Source organism: Aquarana catesbeiana, linkage group LG04 (assembly GCF_042186555.1).
Source record: "Aquarana catesbeiana isolate 2022-GZ linkage group LG04, ASM4218655v1, whole genome shotgun sequence".
Lineage (NCBI taxonomy): Eukaryota > Metazoa > Chordata > Amphibia > Anura > Ranidae > Aquarana > Aquarana catesbeiana.
Window position 1 is genome coordinate 573,705,665 of NC_133327.1, and position 14,487 is coordinate 573,720,151.

Sequence of the window (14,487 nt, forward strand, 5' to 3'; positions counted from 1 at the left end):
ATTAACACTGCTCTATATGATTACGTTTTTATTCATTTAATATTGTGCACTTTGAATTATTAGTGGCGTGTCACGTGATGTGTGGCAATCGTGATTTTTATGGTCAATGAGATATGCATGTGATTCATATTTTTGAAATAGTTTATATCATATCACTTTGCACATATTTGTTTGAACATTTTGCAAGGAAGCAACGCACCTTTCTTTTGTTTTACAGAGGCTCATGTTTATGTTTACAGAAATAAAAATAATTTTTTGCTGTGAAAACTAGGCAAAAATGGACATTGTCCTCAAAAGTCTGTGGATATTTAGTCAGCCTGGAGTCACTAACACTATCCCTCTGTTCCCTATTGGCTGGAATATTTATCTGAGGCTAGCCAATATTAAAAAAAAATATTTACTGTTATTGTAAACCTTGATTGTTTTAAAATCATAAATATTTCATACTTACCTGCTCTGCGTCGGATCCCCTCTTCTGGGGTCCCTCGCCGGCACTCCTGGCTCCCTTGCTTGCTGAGGGTCCCCACAGAAGTTTACTATTGGCATTGTTAAAGAAAAACTTATAATTGTTCTGGACCAATTTTATTTTCCTTTTTTTCCCCTCTTGCTATGGAGGGTGGATGGAGCAGGGGAGGAGAGACGGGAAGGAAAGGGAAAAAAATACAGTTCACTTAGCAAATCGTAACTTAACCACTTAAGGACCGGAGCATTATGCTGCTTAACCACTTGACAACTGGGCACTTAAACCCCCTTCCTAACCAGACCAATTTTCAGCTTTCGGTGCTCTCATATTTTGAATGACAATTACTCAGTCATGCAACACTGTAGCCATATGAAATTTTTGTCCTTTTTTTCACACAAATAGAGCTTTCTTTGGGTGGTATTTAATCACCGCTGGGTTCTTTATTTTTTGCGCTATAAAAGAAAAAAGACTGAAAATTCAGTAAAAAAATGAAATTTTCTTTGTTTCCGTTATAAAATTTAGCAAATTTAGTAATTTTTCTTCGTAAATTTTGGCCACAATTTATACTGCTACATATCTTTGGTAAAAATAAGTACAAATCGGTGTAAATTATTTGGTCTTTGTGAAAGTTATAGAGTCCAAAAGCTATGGTGCCAATATCTGAAAATTGATCATACCTAAATTACTGACGGACTATCTATATTCTTGAGACCCTAACATGCCAGAAAAGTACAAATGCCCCCCAAATTACCCCTTTTTGGAAAGAAGACATTCCAAGGTATTTAGTAAGAGGCAGGGTGAGTTTTTTGAAGTTGTCAATTTTTCCCACGATTCTTTGCAAAATCAAGATTTTTTTTTTCTTTTTTTTTTTTCCACAAAAATGTCATATTAGCAGGTTATTTCTCACACACCGCATATGCATACCACAAATTACACCCCAAAACACATTCTGCTATTACTCCTGAGTACGGCAATACCACATGTGTGAGACTTTTACACAGCGTGGCCACATACAGAGGCCCAACATGCACGGAGCACCTCCAGGCGTTCTGGAGCACCCAGGCCAATTCTGACATTTCTCTCCTAAATGTAAAAATCATCATTTATTTGCTAGAAAATTACATAGAACCCCAAAACATTATATATGTTTTTTTTTAGCAAAGACCCTAGAGAATACAATGGTGGTTGTTGCAACTTTTTATCTTGCCAGGTATTTGCGCAGCAATTTTTTGAACGCTTTTTTGGGGGGAAAAAACAGTTTTGTGCTTTAAAAAAAAAACAAAAACAGTAAAGTTGGCCCAATGTTTTTGCATAATGTGAAAGATGAAGTTACGCCGAGTAAATAGATACCTAACATGTCATTCTTCAAAATTGCAAACGCTCGTGGAATAGCGCCAAACTTCGCTACTTAAAAATCACCATAGGCGACGCTTTAACATTTTTTACTGGTTACATGTTTTGAGTTACAGAGGAGGTCTAGGGCCAAAATGATTTCTCTCGCTCTAACGTTCGCATCGATACCTCACATGTGTGGTTTGAACACCGTTTTCATATGTGGGCGGGACTTACGTGTGCATTCCCTTCTGCATGCGAGCACACGGACAGGGGCACTTTAAAAAAATTTTTTTTTTTTTATTGTTCATTTTACTTTATTTATTTTAGTTTGACAGTTTTTTCCAAAAAAAAAAATTTTGATCACTTTTATTCCTATTACAAGGAATGTAAACATGCCTTGTAATAGGAATATGGCATGACAGGTCCTCTTTACAGTGAGATATGGGGTCAATAAGACCCCACATCTCACCTCTAGGCTGGGAAGCCTGAAATAAAAAAAACAAAAAAACCAAAAAAAAAACGATCCTGGCTTCGATCGTAGTGGTGAGGCGGTAGAAGCACCGGAGGGCGGCGGGAAGGGGGGGAGGTCCCCTCTCGCCTCCCATAAGAACGATCAAGCAGTGGAATAGCCGCTATGATCATTCCTATGGTGTAGGGAATCGCCGGCTGAAAAAGATGATATCTGAATGATGCCTGTAGCTGCACCCATCATTCAGATATCCCCACACAAAATCAAGGACGTCGTATGATGGCCGGCGGGCAGGAAGTGGTTAAAACACATTTTTTTTTAACACAAAGTTGTCCATTTATACAATATTTCGAACACATAGCATGTACATACCAAAAATGACACCCCGAAATAGATTCTCCTACTTCTCCTGAGTACGGCGATACCCCATGTGTGAGACTTCCACAGCCTGGCCACATACAGAGGCCGAGTACAGCTGAATATGGCCGAGCATGGCTGAGCATGGCTGCGCATGGCAGGGTATCGCCGAGTATGGCTGGGTATTGCAGGGTGTTGCAGAGTATTGCGGGGTGTTGCAGAGTATTGGAGGGTGTTGCGGAGTAGTACAGAGTATTGCAGAGTATTGCGGGGTGTTGTGGAGTAGTGCAGAGTATTGCGGGGTATTGCAGGGTATTGAAGAGTATTGTGGGGTGTTGCGGAGTATTGTGGGGTGTTGCGGAGTATTGTGGGGTGTTGCGGAGTATTGCAGAGTATTGTGGGGTGTTGCAGAGTAGTGTGGGGTATTGTGGGGTGTTGTGGAGTATTGTGGGGTATTGCGGGGTATTGTGGGGTGTTGCGGAGTATTGTGGGGTATTGCTGTTTATTGTGGGGTATTGCTGGGTATTGTGGGGTATTGCGGGGTGTTGCGGGGTATTGTGGGGTGTTGCAGAGTAGTGCGGGGTATTGTGGGGTATTGCGGGTTATTGTGGGGTGTTGCAGAGTAGTGCAGGGTATTGTGGGGTATTGCGGGGTATTGTGGGGTGTTGTAGAGTATTGCGGGGTATTGGGGAGTAGTGCAGAGTATTGCAGAGCATTGTGGGGTGTTGCAGAGTAGTGCAGAGTATTGTGGGGTATTATAGTATGGAGGGATGGCTGAGCATGGAGGGATGGATGGCTGGATGTGACTGTATTTGTCACAGAGCAGCGTTGTGGGCACTACACATGCAGCCCACAACGCTGCTACCATCCGATCCCTCCCCCGCTCCTCCCCTTCTGTACCGATCGGTACACAGAGGGGAGGGAGGAACCGGCGTCATGACATGACGCCGGTTTGTTTACATGTGATCGTCCATGGACGTCCTCCCAGGATAAGCCGACCGCGCTGTGGCCGTCTTTCGGCTATGGCCCGGTCGGTATGTGGTTAAGGACAAGAGGACTTTTTCCAATTTGGCACTGCGTCGCTTTAACTGCTAATTGCACGGTCATGCAATGCTGTACCCAAACAAAATTTGCGTCCTTTTCTTCCCACAAATAGAGCTTTCTTTTGATGGTATTTGATCACCTCTGCCGTTTTTATTTTTTGCGCTATACACGGAAAAAGACCGAAAATTTTGAAAAAAAATGATATTTTCTACTTTTTGTTCTAAAAAAAAAAAAATCCAATAAACTCAATTTTAGTCATACATTTAGGCCAAAATGTATTCGGCCACATGTCTTTGGTAAAAAAAATGTCAATAAGTGTATATTTATTGGTTTGCGCAAAAGTTATAGCGCCTACAAACTAGGGTACATTTTCTGGAATTTACACAGCCTTTAATTTATGACTGCCTATGTCGTTTCTTGAGGTGCTAAAATGGCAGGGCAGTACAAAACCCCCACAAATGACCCCATTTTGGAAAGTAGACACCCCAAGGAAATTGCTGAGAGGCATGTTGAGCCCATTGAATATTCATTTTTTTTGTCACAAGTGATTGAATAATGACAAAAAAAAAAAAAAATTACAAAAAGTTGTCACTAAATGATATATTGCTCACACAGGCCATGGGCATATGTGGAATTGCACCCCAAAATACATTTAGCTGCTTCTCCTGAGTATGGGGATACCACATGTGTGGGACTTTTTGGGAGCCTAGCCGCGTACGGGGCCCCGAAAACCAATCACTGCCTTCAGGATTTCTAAGAGCGTAAATTTTTGATTTTACTCCTCACTACCTATCACAGTTTTGAAGGCCATAAAATGCCCAGATGGCATAAATCCCCCCCAAATGACCCCATTTTGGAAAGTAGACACCCCAAGCTATTTGCTTTGAGGCATGTTGAGTCCATGGAATATTTTATATTTTGACACACGTTGCGGGAAAGTGACACATTTTTTTTTTTTTTTTTTGCACAAAGTTGTCACTAAATGATATATTGCTCACACAGGCCATGGGCATATGTGGAATTGCACCCAAAATACATTTAGCTGCTTCTCCTGAGTATGGGGATACCACATGTGTGGGACTTTTTAGGAGCCTAGCCGCGTACGGGGCCCAGAAAACCAATCACCGCCTTCAGGATTTCTAAGGGTGTAAATTTTTGATTTCACTCTTCACTGCCTATCACAGTTTCGGAGGCCATGGAATGCCCAGGTGGCACAACCCCCCCCCCCCCCCAAATGACCCCATTTTGGAAAGTAGACACCCCAAGCTATTTGCTGAGAGGCATGGTGAGTATTTTGCAGCTCTCATTTGTTTTTGAAAATGAAGAAAGACAAGAAAAAAAATTTTTTTTTTCTTTTTTCAATTTTCAAAACTTTGTGACAAAAAGTGAGGTCTGCAAAATACTCACTATACCGCTCAGCAAATAGCTTGGGGTGTCTACTTTCCAAAATGGGGTCATTTGGGGGGTTTTTTTACCACCTGGGCATTCCATGGCCTCCGAAACTGTGATAGGCAGTGAAGAGTGAAATCAAACATTTACGCCCTTAGAAAGCCTGAAGGCGGTGCTTGGTTTTCGGTGTCCCGTGCGTGGCTAGGCTCCCAAAAAAGTCCCACACATGTGGTATCCCCATACTCAGGAGAAGCAACAGAATGTATTTTGGGGTGTAATTTCACATATTCCCATGGCATGTTTGAGCAATATATCATTTAGTGACAACTTTGTGCAAAAAAAAAAAAAAAAATTTGTCTCTTTCCCGCAACTTGTGTCACAATATAAAATATTCCATAGACTCGACATGCCTCTCAGCAAATAGCTTGGGGTGTCTACTTTCCAAAATGGGGTCATTTGGGGGGGGTTTGAACTGTCCTGGCATTTTTTGCACAACATTTAGAAGCTTATGTCACACATCACCCACTCTTCTAACCACTTGAAAACAAAGCCCTTTCTGACACTTTTTGATTACATGAAAAAATTATTTTTTTTTGCAAGAAAATTACTTTGAACCCCCAAACATTATATATTTTTTTAAAGCAAATGCCCTACAGATTAAAATGGTGGGTGTTTCATTTTTTTTTTTCACACAGTATTTGCGCAGCGATTTTTCAAATGCATTTTTTGGGGAAAAAATACACTTTTTTAAATTTTAATGCACTAAAACACACTATATTGCCCAAATGTTTGATGAAATAAAAAAGATGATCTTAGGCCGAGTACATGGATACCAAACATGACATGCTTTAAAATTGCGCACAAACGTGCAGTGGCAACAAAATTAATACATTTTTAAAAGCCTTTAAAAGCCTTTACAGGTTACCACTTTAGATTTACAGAGGAGGTCTACTGCTAAAATTACTGCCCTCGATCTGACCTTCGCGGTGATACCTCACATGCATGGTGCAATTGCTGCTTACATTTGACGCCAGACCGACGCTTGCGTTCGCCTTAGCGCGAGAGCAGGGGGGACAGGGGTGCTTTTTTTTTTTTTTTCTTTATTATTTTTTTGCTTTTTTATCTTATTTTTAAACTGTTCCTTTCATTTTTTTTTTTTAAATCCTTTTTATTGTTATCTCAGGGAATGTAAATATCCCCTATGATAGCAATAGGTAGTGACAGGTACTCTTTTTTGAAAAAATTGGGGTCTATTAGACCCTAGATTTCTCCTCTGCCCTCAAAGCATCTGACCACACCAAGATCGGTGTGATAAAATGCTTCCCCAATTTCCCAATGGCGATGTTTACATCCGGCGAAATCTAAGTCATAAAATGCTCATAGCTTCCGGTTTCTTAGGCCATAGAGATGTTTGGAGCCACTCTGGTCAGCTCTATGGTCAGCTGGCTGAATCACCGGCTGCATTCTCAGGTTCCCTGTTGAGACAGGAGAGCCAGAGAAAAACACGGAAGACAGTGTGGGGGGGGGGTCATTCCCTCCCACTGCTTGTAAAAGCAGTCTAGAGGCTAATTAGCCGCTAGGATTGCTTTTACATGAAAGCCGACCGCTGGCTGAAAAGAATGATACCTAAACCTGAAGGCATCATTCTGGGGGGGGGATCGGGGGTGTTATGTGTGCCTGGCATGTTCTACTGTGTGTGTGTTTTACACTCACTCAGATGTCTTCTCTCCTCGGCGCCGGAACGGAAACTGCCAAGCCGAGGAGAGATGACATCACATTGGCTGGGAGCGATCGCGAGGGGGGGCCACGATCGGATGGCCTCCCCCTCATCACTGAACGCTCCCAGACCAACGGCGACCGCCTCATTCACCGGGGGGGGGTCCGATCGGACCCCCCGCCCGCGGGAAGGCAATCACGTACCAGGTACGTGATTCTGCCTGCCCGTGCCATTCTGCTGACGTATATCAGCATGAGGCAGTCGTCAAGTGGTTAAAGTATAACTAAAGGCAAAACTTTTTGCTTAGTTTTGGATAGAATGCAGAACGATTAGAACACTTGTCCGTTTTTACTCCACTCCGTGCACCCGTTAAGGCACAGATGTCACACTGGGGCCCTCCAGCTGTTGCAGAACTACAAGTCCCATGAGGCATTGCAAGGCTGACAAATACAAGCATGACTCCCACAGGGACTTGTAGTTCCACAACAGCTGGAGGGCCATCAGTTTGATACCCCTGTGTTAAAGAGATTAACCCTCTCTCTTTGTCCATTATCATTGAAAGTAAAGGAAAATCCAAAATTTTGGGTTGTCCCCAGAAAAGCAATAGAGGGGAAATCTTCCAATAGGGACACTATTTTTGGTGATCTGGGGGTCCCCAAGGGATTCCTTTAATTTGCAGGGATTTTCTCTCACTTCCTGTTTGGCTATGGGACATGAAGTGAAGGGAATTTTCCACAAAGGGACACAAATGGGGAAAAAAAAAAAAACTGACAGGGGTTAGAACCCTCCCTCATGCTATCCAAGATGAAAAACAAAAAACTTTTGGTTATAGTTCTACTTTAAGCTTAACACTAAACTTAGTGCCTCATAGAAGACTGAATTAAAAATTGGAATATCTTCATTTGCAACAAAGAGCACCTCTGCCCCTTCAGAACTCAGGAGCATGACTTACTAATGTTGCCATTTTGACCACCTTAAACCTGGTAATAAATAATATTTACAGTTTCTATAAATATATTCTTACATAAACCAAATCATTTCATTCAAACTACATTAGAATTCATAAACATTAAGTTTACCTTAATTTTCCTTGTAGCTATATTTTCATCAGAAGACCCACTCCCTTTTCGCCTGTGATTCTTCTGGGAGGGGAACCCACCTGCTCTCTTAAAAGAAAACATTACATAACCAATTACCATTTGTTCAATAAATATTAGGCAACTATTTATCTATGCCATTGAAAATAATAATGATGCAGAAAATGTGAAATAAAGTGAACTTGAGCTTTGCCTAAAGCCAGCCCCAATAACAGCTTATACTTACCTTCTACTACTAATCCTTACTTATCTCCATTTTTATCCCAGAGCAAAGAGATGAAGCCCTATGTAAGCCCCGATACAATTTATGTCAGTGCTTACACAGGGTAAAGACTCTCTTCCCACCAGTGGGGGCTGCTCCATAAGGGGCAGGGGTGCCGCCCCCATCCATGAATCTGGCCCCCTAATCTACATGTGGGATGCAGGATGCATGTATTCCCATGGACACCCACTAGTGTGCCAATAGCGAATGAATATTTGCTATTGTCTTCCTCATTCTCCTCCCAGCCAATCAGGAAGCCCCTATTGGCCAGGGAGTCACTGTCAGTGTCTCCTGCGGGGGGGGGGGGTTTGGTGTTAGTTTGTGCCGCCCCCCCAAAATAGGGAGCACCAGGCGCCACTGCTTCCCACCCCAATGTGCTGCTATCTGAGAGCCAATTGAAAAGCACTGGGGCTGTCACATGAGACAGAGGAGAGTAAGTAATATGCTCCCCTATAACCAGAAGTATTGGGTATGACACTTCACTCCTGACTGTGAAGAAAGATGCAGGGGTGCCAAGGAAAGGTGAGTATAAGGTGGTGCAAGGGCCAACAATAAATCAAACCTATTACTTTGCCCTGCATGGGTGAAGCACATGTTCACATTAAGTGCAGTTTAAGGTTGATTAAGGCATACCCTTGGCACACATATGTAAATGGATACTTATGACTACATATATATTTAAGCAGTATTTGTTCGAAATTCCCACCCATGAAAAAGTACATGTTTTTAGATATCATATAGTACCTGCTCGGTAATGTCTTGCATCAAGCTCACTGTCTTTCTGTTGTCAGTTATAATCTGTGATGCCAATCTGATTAATAGCCATGCTTCTTCAATTCACACTTAGATTTGCAATGTTTGCCCTAGAGAAGACACATAATCTTTAGGGTGATCCACACCTTCCCACAGTTGTACTTTATTTAAACAATTTACTTATGTTAAGTAACATTGTATAGCCAAGAGATTGCAAACCATTCTGACTCATTCTGAAACCAAGCTTTTATACTTTTTATTGTCCTTCAATTAAAGTATGAGCTCACCCTACCTTCTAAAATTAGCACAGAATAAATACCTTCTGACAGCTGCTTACATCTTCCATATGTGTTCAGTGAACTCAAGTATCTCAACACCCAATGGCTCTCTTATAAAGATATTGATAATTGCCTCCCAAGTCAAACCCTCCCTGTACCCCTTTCTATTGGCCACTGCTGGACAAAAAATGAAGTTTCAAGAATACATGATTTAAAGCTAACTACATAGTTAATCTGGTTGCAAAAAGACGCAAGTCCATCCAGTTCAACCCACAAACTAGCTAGTAGTGAATACATATTTTGTCATGACATTATATGAACCATGTTCTGGACTAGCATCCCTAGAATATAAGGATCACCAGACTCTATTATAGTCATAGTACAATATACTGCATATTTGTATGTATAATTATTTTTTTTTTAATGTATTTAGTTCTAGAGAACAACTATACTATTTGATTAAAACAGTGCTGACTGAGTGAGAGCAGCCAGGAGAAGTTCACTCCAGTTTGCAAATGCTGTCATCCACACTAGCCCTTCTAACAATTGCAAGGGTTGCCAAATTACCAGTCCAGGCCTGTGTGAACCCTTTCCAACTGTATCTATATATTCATTTAATTTGTCTCAGAAAAGATAGCTCTAAAACACTGAAAATTCTTCCTTTAGTCCCTGTTTTTGGAGTTTATAATGCAAAGAGGAGCTTGTTCGATTTGTGCTTCACAGTGAATGTCAGTGTCGGGAGAATTTTCCAAGAGTTTGTGTGCAAACGAACAGAAAACTTTTTGTATTACTAATATAAGTGGTATAATCATCAACTGCCAATCATTTGTTTTTGCAACACTAACAATGAAGGGTACCACAGTATGCTGTTTAAACTTTCCCCCTATCCCAGCGAGTGCATTCCTAAAGTTTTGAACTGGGAATACAAAGCAGCCCTGACATATAAAGCATGCCAGCCCACGTCTGTTCACATGACTTAACACTGCTAGTGGCATTCCTGAATTGATGACAGCTCAATATGTGTCAGCAGACAAGTGCAAGATTGCTATAATATACACTACTCAAAAAAATTTAAGGAACACTTTGAAAACACATCACATCTCAATGGGGAAAAATATCATGCTGGATATCTATATGGATATGGACTGGGTAATCTGTTAGAAACTAAAGGATGCCACATCATTTGCTGGAAATGAAAATTATCAACCTACAAAGGGCTGAATTCAAAGACACCTCTGAAAATCAAAGTGCAAAAATTATGCATCAGGCTAGTTAATTTTGCTGAAATTTCATTGCAGCAACTCAAAATGGTACTCAGTAGTTTGTATGGCCCCACCGTGCTTGTATGCATGCCTGACAACGTCGGGGCATGCTCCTAATGAGATGACGGATGGTGTCCTGGGGTATTTCCTCCCAGATCTGGACCAGGGCATCACTGGGCTCCTGAACCAACTGTGGCGCAACCTGACGGCATCAGATGGACCGAAACATAATGTCCCAAAGGTGTTCTAGTGGATTTAGGTCAGGCGAGCCTGGGGGCCATTTATTGGTATCAAATCCTTCATCCTCCAGGCACTGGCTGCATACTCTTGCCACATGAGTGAGGGCATTGTCGTGCACCAGGAGGAACCCAGGACCCACTACACCAGCTTAGGGTCTGACAATGGGTCCAAAGATTTCATCCCGATACCTAATGGCAGTCAGGGTGCCTCTGTAGAGGTCTGTGTGTCCCTCCATAGATATGCCTCCCCAGACCATCACTGACCCACCACCAAACTGGTCATGCTGAATAGGGATGGGCGAACGGATCGGCATAAGTTCGGGCTGAACTTTCTTTGTTCAGTTGTTCGGCGAACAGCCAAACAAACGCAGTTCGCCGTTTGTTTGCCCCCCAAACCGACCACAATACATTGCGGCGCTCAACAGTGCATTGCAAGCCATGATTGGCTGAAGCAGTGAAACCTTTAGCCAATCAGGGCACAGAGCACTGTCAGAGTCACGATTGGACACTGTCTTCATGACTTTATCCAATCATGGCTCATTCCCGCCCCACAGTATAAAAGTATTCTTTCAATGGCAGCCATTTTCAGTGTGATTTCGGCGTGGAAAGAGATAGAACAGGGCTCTGTTCAGTGCAACCAGTTAGTTAGTGTGCTATACTGTGCTATTTTGCTTCAATTGTCAGTGTAGAATATTAGTTTAGTGCCAGTCTAGGGATAGTGTGAGTGTTGTGAGGAGGATCATCATTCAGCTTTGCATAGTGTGCAGCTAGAGTAGGGACAGCTCAGATAGTTTCACTGTAGTGCCAGTTTAACGCCATTTACATCTGTGTGCGTTACTGCCAGTTTAATGCCATATAATTTTGCGTGCGTTACTGCCAGTTTAACGCCATATAATTTTGTGTGTTACTGCCAGTTTAACGCCATATAGTTCTGCGTGCATTACTGCCAGTTTAACGTCATATAGTTCTGTGTGCGTTACTGCCAGTTTAACGCCATATCGGTTTGCGTGCGTTACTGCCAGTTTAATGCCATTTAGTTTTGTGTGTGTTACTGCCAGTTTAACGCCATGTAGTTCTGCGCTATTGCAGTATATTATAGTGTATCCGTGGCATGTGTCTGTGTAGTGTGAGTACTCAAATTAAAGTGCACCAAACACCTCTTTACATTGATTAAAGTGCATCTACATACAGATTTCAACTTCTTCTTTACATTTGCTTATAAGCACTGCCCCCTCCCTCCCAATAATGTCTGAGAGGACAACAAGGAGAGGCAGACGTTCCCTTGGCACTGTAAGGGGGCCAGCAACAAATGTGTCCACAGGCAAAGGTGGACAGTCTTCAGGCAGGTCATCATTTCCTCTGTTTAGTGAGTTTGCCCGTGCTATCCAGCCACAGCATGCACAGGAGGTGGTGGACTGGCTTACTAAACCTTCCTCATCCTCCTCATCCTCTGTCACGCAAGTAGAGACAAGTGTACAGTCCCCTGCAGTTGCCAGAGTGGATAAACCTGCCACCTTGTCCACATCTATTCCTGCCATAGCCCCAACATCAGCCATTGAGGAGTCAGCTGAATTATTTGACCACAGCGTCAGCCACTTGCTCCTTGATGATGCCCAGCCAATTACTGGATTCAGATGTTGGTTCTGAGGTTGAGGATGACAGGAACATGAGCCTAGAGAGAGGGAGAAACTGGCATTCATGTTCCCCAAGCTGCAGTGTATTGCCAAGTTGTCTCCAGTGGTAATGATGAAGATGGAGGAGATGGAGGAGATGGAGACGATGATGAAGATGAAGATGATGATGATGAAGATGATGATGATGATGATGATGATGAGGAGGAGGTCACTGATGCAACTTGGGTGCCAGATAGAGCAGAGGAGGAAACTGAAGGTGAGGCGGCACAACCCCAAGGAGGCCGACATCAAGAAGGAGTAGAGAGAAGTCACCCTATTCCATCACATTTTGCAGCTGTTATCTCCCGGCCCACTCCCCAAAGATCAGCTGTCTGGGCCTTTTTCAGCACATCTGCAGCAGATCACACTGTTGCTATCTGCAAACTGTGTCTCAGGCACATCAAACGTGGTAAAAACACCAACCATTTGGGTACCACGTGCCTAACAAGGCATTTAACATCCAATCACTCAGCCCGTTGACAAGAGCACCTAAAAACCACACAAAGGGGGCACAAATCTGTCCCTCCTCCTTACCCACTTCAGTCTGCCCCTGCAATTCCAAGTCATTACCTTTCAGTAGCCTCCACTGACAGGGATGATGGTATAGCACATGGTGTCCCAGGTCCTAGCAGCACATCTGCCAGCAGCACACCACCATCTGTAGACTGTAGCCGGCAAATTTCTCTGCTCCATCTGCTGCAGCGGGAAAAAAATACAGTCCCTGCCACCCACATGCCCAGCATCTGAATGCAAGCTTGTCAAAGCTGTTGGCTCTCCAACTTCTTCCTTTCAGCTTGGTGGATTCTGCCCCCTTCCGTGAATTCGCAATGTGCTGTACCACAATGGCAGGTTCCCAGTCGCTACTACTTTTCATGTAAGGCCGTTCCATCTCTCTACCATCACGTGGAAGGGAATGTTCTGGCATCCTTGGGCAAGGCAGTCAGCCATAAAATCCACCTTACTGCTGACACGTGGTCCAGCAAGCATGGGCAGGGACGATATATTTCGTTCACAGCACACTGGGTAATGCTGCTTGCAACTCAAAAGGGTGCAGGACAGGGCTCGGTGCTGCAGCTTGTTTTGCCCCCATGTCTCCATACAACTAATGGTGATGATGCCAGACCTGTGAGCTCTACCCCCTCCTAGCATAAAAATAAATGATGCAGCACTAATCCACACTAAACCACCATATATAGAAAGGTGAATATAAAATCCCAGTAGCAAAAATAAATATCGTAAAAAAATATAAATGGGTAAAACCAAAATGGGTGACAACAGGTGACAAAATACAAAACCTAATAATAGTTAGAATAATAAGTGGATGTAGGTCATAGGAGACTCTACATAATAGTATACACCTAACAATAAAGTGATAAAACCATCAAGTAAAAAATATATAAATCAAGAGGAATGGTATACAATATGTGCAAATGACGCTGGAAAAAGTGACACTGTGAAAAAACGTTCAATAAGTAATGACAGTCATAAAGGTCTACGCCCCTTATCAATAGGTGACAAATGTGCAAGAAACACCCATCCAAGTGGTTGGGGATTAATAAATAATAAATGTCCCAAACAGTAAGGTGCAGAACGTGCTAAACACAGAAAGTCCTTCAAAAATGAAATATGTGACAGCAACGGTTTAACATGCGGCCGTTGTAATAAACGTGCTCAGCGTGGGTAACATCATAAGTGTCTTCGTGTGCAAACACACAGGTGGGTAATGGCCCCTTACCTTAAGGTAATAGGGCATGCGCATATGGTCAGTAAGCCTTTGGGGTGTCCACCTAGGGGCTCCAGCGCGTCCCTCACGGTCCTGGATCCGGGATGTAATCCCTCAAGTGTGATGCAGGGGAGGGGAGTATATAAAAGAGCAGGAAGGGTCCCAATAGTGTGATAACGTTTAAATCAATCACTTTTATTAGTAATAGAACATAGGGTACTCACATCAAAATTTAAAAACAGCGCTTTGAATCCAACGAGTGGCAAGCTCGTAAACCTCTGGCAGTCTCTGTAGCCTGTCTCGTCCCTACGCGTGACGTCACACCTCACGTGACTTCATCAGGGGATGCATACAGGCTAAAAACATGTCTTTAAATAGTCTAGTATAGGCGGCAATGGGCAGCCATTTTCCCGAAGTCTAGTGTAA

General features: G+C 42.8%; 1 protein-coding gene across 1 annotated transcript in view; it reads right to left on the reverse strand.

Moving 5' to 3' along the window:
* Positions 1 to 14,487, reverse strand: part of LOC141140674 (uncharacterized) — a 165,794-nt gene that overhangs the window by 95,164 nt on the left and 56,143 nt on the right. Inside the window, exons 2-3 of the mRNA XM_073628081.1 lie at positions 8,878 to 8,996; positions 7,854 to 7,940 (exon numbers count right to left, since the gene is read on the reverse strand). Coding sequence (XP_073484182.1) covers positions 7,854 to 7,940; positions 8,878 to 8,898 — 108 coding nt within the window. The 5' untranslated portion in view covers positions 8,899 to 8,996. The remainder of the gene's footprint in view (positions 1 to 7,853; positions 7,941 to 8,877; positions 8,997 to 14,487) is intronic.